The 5,458-nt window shown below is 42.0% G+C and overlaps 1 protein-coding gene across 1 annotated transcript; it reads right to left on the bottom strand.

Moving 5' to 3' along the window:
* Positions 1–1,922: 1,922 nt before the first annotated feature.
* Positions 1,923–3,283, bottom strand: Nprl2 (Nitrogen permease regulator-like 2). The gene is made up of 2 exons (XM_065228964.1): positions 3,011–3,283; positions 1,923–2,951 (listed from the first exon to the last, which is right to left on the bottom strand). Exons 1-2 carry the CDS (start codon positions 3,217–3,219, stop codon positions 1,970–1,972), a joined length of 1,191 nt encoding a protein of 396 aa, XP_065085036.1. The 5' UTR covers positions 3,220–3,283; the 3' UTR covers positions 1,923–1,969.
* Between the last annotated feature and the right edge of the window lie 2,175 nt (positions 3,284–5,458).

Below are 5,458 nucleotides of genomic sequence, written 5' to 3'. Positions count from 1 at the left end.
CGCGCATCGCGAAAATCCGAGCTACTCGCACGCAAAGTTGGCAAAATCGCTAAAAGTTGCCAAATCAACCGTTACAAATGTAATTAAAGTGTTTGGGGAACGTTTGTCGACAGCCAGGAAGTCTGGATCGGGGGGAAATCGAAAACCGGAAGCCGCTGAGACGACAAAGAGAGTTGCCGGTAGTTTCAAGCGAAACCCTAACCTCTCTCTCCGAGATGCCGCAAATAAGCTGGGTGTATCGTCTGCAACCGTGCATCGAGCCAAAAAACGAGCCGGACTATCGACTTACAAGAAGGTAGTGACTCCAAATCGCGATGATAAACAAAATACGACGGCCAAAGCGCGATTCCGGAGGCTGTACACGACGATGCTGACGAAGTTTGACTGCGTGGTAATAGACGACGAAACCTACGTCAAAGCCGACTACAAGCAGCTTCCGGGACAGGAGTTTTATACGGCAAAAGGAAGGGGAAAGGTAGCAGATGTTTTCAAGCACATGAAACTGTCAAAGTTCGCAAAGAAATATCTGGTTTAGCAAGCCATCTGTACCTGTGGCTTGAAAAGCAGCATTTTCATAGCTTCCGGGACTGTCAACCAAGAAATTTACGTGAAAGAGTGTTTGAATAAACGTCTGCTGCCTTTCCTGAAGAAACACGGTTGTTCCGTACTGTTTTGGCCGGATTTGGCATCTTGCCATTACGGTAAAAAGGCCATGGAGTGGTACGCCGCCAACAACGTGCAGGTGGTTCCCAAGGACAAGAACCCTCCCAACACGCCAGAGCCTCCGCCCAATTGAGAAATACTGGGCTATTGTCAAGCGGAACCTAAAGAAGACCAAAAAAACTGCTAAGGGCGAGCAGCAGTTCAAGGCAAACTGGCTTTCTGCGGCGAAGAAGGTGGACAAGGTGGCTGTACAAAATCTGATGGCAGGGGTCAAGCGTAAGGCCCGGCAATTCGGATTTGGAAAAGCGGAAGCCTAACTGAATATTTTTCCTGAATTTTATACTAATTGAACTTGAAAAAGAAATTTAATTTGATTTTTTAAATAAACGATTTCACCGATTTACACGCGTTTTCCCTTGACCAAATTTTGACCGTATCACCCTTTAATCTCAGCGCGGAAAAAACGATCAAAGATTTTTGTGACTGAGTTTGAGTAACCCAAAAAGTGGTCCCGAGTTACAAAAAAAAACATCAATTTCTCAAAATGTTACGTTCTCTGGGAATGATCCTATAGTCCATTGTATGTATTGTTGTGTATCATAATACTGAATGGAAGAACCGTGCATAAATCAAAGGCCGTGCGTGCTCTCTCCGAATGCATAACGAAGCTCTATATTTACGGTTTCACCGAGTCCATCCCGAAGTTCAAAATGTTGTTTGGTGAGCAGAGCCGATATAAATCACGCCTAACTCAAGAACGAACCCCGCATCCCTCATCGTGTTGCGTGTTTGTGGAAGTCCATCTTGAGCATCAATCTGAGCTCGAGCTCTTTTGCGCTCTTTGGATTTGACACCATTGCTCTTTATATGCGAGGGATGAACTGGCTCACGATGAATGAGCATCTATACGGCATAATCTGAGTTCGAGGAGTTTAGGCAAGCCTGGATAGAACCCAACGTTGAGTTTTTAAACTTAATTTTAAGTATTTTTCATACCATGTAGGTTTCTGGTCGCAGGTCGCAGCATGTTCAATTAATCAGCTCAGCGCCATAAGCGCGCGCAAAAATAACTGTTCTACACATTTCGAACATGTTGAACGAACCCAGTATACCAGTTTCCTGCATACAAGTCAAATCAAAATAAATGTTGCATTCAAGTCTTATATCAAAAATGACAGACATGCACAAGGATGTTCTTTGAAATCGAATATAAAAACAAACCATGTCTCAATTCGAAATACTTCTAACAAACCTTTATGCATCGGCATTCGCAGGACAAAAAATCCGAAATAATTAACCTCCCCCTTCACTTCCAAATAACCGTCACATTCGAGTCGACATCGATGTCCTCCTCAATCCGACTCGGCGACAGTCCAGTCTTGCAGCAAATCTCGTCCAAACTGTTCAGCCCCGTGTACAACTTATGCCTCGGGCTGGGATACGATCCGGTAAAAATCGGATACTTGTTAATGCAGCGAATCAAACTGTGCTGCAGCCCAAACGTCACCAGCTTTCGTTCGTCGATTCCGTTGTCCCGGGGACAGAGTCGCTGGCAGAGGGCTCGCAACGTCACTCCATGAGTCATCTGCGAGTACAGTTGGAGAATCTTGTGAAGCGAAGGCAATCGCTTCGGTTCGTTTTCAGCGTGCAGCAATTGAACGTACCGGCGACAGTCTTCGGCAAACCGGTGGTCTTTGCTCAGATTTTGAAGATTCCGGGTGCACATATAGACGTTGCTGTACTTGAGCAGCGGAAGCAACAGGACCACCCCATAATAAACCAGATTCTGGATGCAAGATTTGACCAGCTGATTTTCCACGTCCGATTCGGCTGATATCCGTGCAACGTGACTTATACCGTTGATGAATGGTACCACCTGCTGGGTGGTCAGGTCCCACGATTCCAACGAGATGTTTTCGAATCCCTTGCAGAGAAGGGGGACTTGGTGGTCCTGAACTGGAGGAGGATCCGGTTTCAGTTTGGAAATTTTCAGATAAATGGTAGTCTCCCCCTCAACGATCGTCGCCACCTGTTTTTCATTCAGATCACGAAGGATGCTACTCAGCAGATTCTGTATGCGAGTATTATTGTCCGGGGTGGATAGGAAAGCGGTTTCCTCCTCCATCATCAACAGGTATTCGGATAGTTTCTTGACGACGGGTTCGTACTGAACGGAACGAGCCCAGCTGTCGCATACGAAGCACAGATTGAAGTAGAAAGCGTTCCTTGGGTAGCGTTGGTGATCGATTCGAACCGGATAGCCGATCACTTTGTGCCCGAGAGCGTTTCTAAAAACAACCAAATCTAATACCGTCACAAGAAAATTCAACAGAACAGATTTACTTACACGGTCAGTGTGCATCGTTGCAGTTGCGGTTTGGGAATGATGAAGAACCGAATCGAATCGAACACTTCCTTCGAGATGTAGTTATCCGGGACCTGACAGCTGATTTTCGAGCCAGCCACGGCATGGAATTCACTCAGCAGAATGCACCGGATGGGACCCTCGCGGCCGCAGCCCTCGTAGAACTGGTTGGTTTGATTGGCGACGGCCATTTTTATTTCTCCGTTTCGGTCAGTTGTTTGATGCGCTCTCTGCAAAAGGAATGTAACGTTGGTTATTCGATGGCTTATCAGTCGGTAGAAATAGATGCTGCAAGCTCGAAAACTCCAATCAAAAGTGATCAGCTGTAGAATGTTTACGATTTCTGATTTTGTTTTGTTCGTTTGTTTTATTACTTTCCTTCATTGAGTTAATCGTGTGAATTGTTTGGTAGACTGGCAGCAGCGCTGTTTGATAGAGGGACTTTCATGTAGAGCTTTTTTTGAAGCTCTTTTCGGCGTTTGAAATGACCGTTGGTTGCGCGGTATATGATATTTACGGTTCATTTGCATTTCTTCATCAGGGCGAAACCGCCAAATTTTGTTTCGATTAAAAGTCACAAATAAACTGTACCAACTAGTAGAGAAAATGGCTCTAATGTTGGCATATGGATCTAAGATTGTACCCATCGCTAAAAACTTGCTATTTATCCATTTGATCTAGATGAACGCGTCATTGGGACGGTACTATTTGATGTTTTTGGTCGCTATTGAAAATTTAGTCGATTGCTGAATTTATGTATATGCCCAAATTAGGGGCATTCAGGCCGATATTATATCCATTTCCCCTATATGAAACATTCCCCTTGTTTAGTTTGTCAGACAGAACTTTTACTCACCAGAAATCGACAGTAAAAGTCATTGTTTAAAAAAGCAGTAACGCCCCAATAAAGTGTTGACGAAGACCCCGACAAAGACTTAATTTATATTTCATTTGTGATAAAATTTAAGGTTTAAACGAATGCGAAAATACGCACGGACAGGGATGGATTGCTCTTTCTGGACTTTTTCATTACATTTTAATAAAGAACACACTTAGAAATTATTACCGACTTCGGTCATTTTTATCGAACTTTCAAAAGCTGAACTGTTGGGAAAAAAATCTGGCATTTTACTTGATTAGTTTTGAGAATTCAATAACAGGAAAACTTCACTACAATGGCAAGACTCGATTTTTTTTAACAAGACTGACAGTGTTTTTAATTTAAAATTTAGTGAAACAACTTTTTAAATGAAGGTGCAAATAAATAGTTTTAATTGGCAATAGACACATTAAAATACGACTAATCTATTGTCGGATCGTACTCTGTCCGCTTCAAGCCCATTATTGTGTGCTTTCACTCCGCGTTTTTTTTTTTCATCGATAAAATAAAGTGCTGGTGTTTCCGTTCCTGATAGTTAAATTCTAGAAAAAGTTTTAAAAATTATACTAATCCTCCCATCAGGGTTCACGTAATAAGAAACCCAAGTAACATTGCAAATTTTATCGAGGTTTTAAAGCATTCTTCAAGTCCAAATCATGATCTACAGAACCCTTATAAAACCAAAATTGTTACTTGGGAAGCAGTGTACAGCAACAATTAGGCCTGGTCATTTTCATTAAAGAGCCTGAATTTATAAAGAGACGGCATGTCAAAATTGGAACAATCTATTGTCTGTCAAAGTCATAGGAAAAGTCATTCCAATCGAGCAGAAGACCTGTCAAATGGATAAGATATCGCCTCTTTATAAATTCAGGCTCTTTAGTTTTCATATTTGTGCCATATCTCAGATATATACTGCAAACATCAATGTTGACAAGAAAAATGATTAGGCGTTACCTAACCTTATCATTTTCCAGGATGCTTTCTCGTACTGGCTGCGTTTGTATTAGATTAGATCAGATTAGATTGAATTTTCAGTTAACCTATCTTAAAATAAATATTTTAGTGCTACTAACCTTTCTATAAGAATTCAAAATTTCCACACTGCAGAGCCACACTCTGTGTTTCTACTGACGGTACAATTAAGAGCGCTCTCGAGTGCACCTTCAGTGAAAACAAACAAAGAGTGTGGCTCTATGGTGCGCAAATTTTCCGTTTTGGCAGGGAGATTAATAGCATTAATCCACAGACAAACAGACGTAACTCTTCATTGTGTATCTTCGTTCATGCATTTAACGGTTGATTGGAATATAATCAGTTCCGCAAACTACTCGCCGCAGCGCTGGCATCGGATCACTTTGACGTTTCTATATATTATATAGAACTTTTATGCAATATTGTTTACGAATTAGCGAGCAAGCTTGTTTTCCGCGAGAAGCCAGATAGATGTCGCTACTGAGGTTATATGTTTTGAGATACTATGTTTTCAAGACCAAGTTTTTCAAAGAGTTACGTCTGTTTGTCTGTGATTAATCTATCTATTTTACGAT

Source organism: Ochlerotatus camptorhynchus, unplaced genomic scaffold (assembly GCF_037179485.1).
Source record: "Ochlerotatus camptorhynchus isolate MF236.1 unplaced genomic scaffold, CSIRO-AGI_Acam_v1.1 ptg000304l, whole genome shotgun sequence".
NCBI lineage: Eukaryota > Metazoa > Arthropoda > Insecta > Diptera > Culicidae > Ochlerotatus > Ochlerotatus camptorhynchus.
This window is presented reverse-complemented; position numbering and strand designations above follow the sequence as displayed.

What these genes read in the sequence shown, in the direction of transcription:
- Nprl2 (XM_065228964.1), bottom strand. Translation starts at nt 3,219, where the DNA reads ATGGCCGTCGCCAATCAAACCAACCAGTTCTACGAGGGCTGCGGCCGC. An exon ending in CAACGATGCACACTGACCGT is followed by an intron (nt 2,952 to 3,010) that starts GTAAGTAAATCT and finishes GGTTGTTTTTAG; the next exon opens with AAACGCTCTCGGGCACAAAG.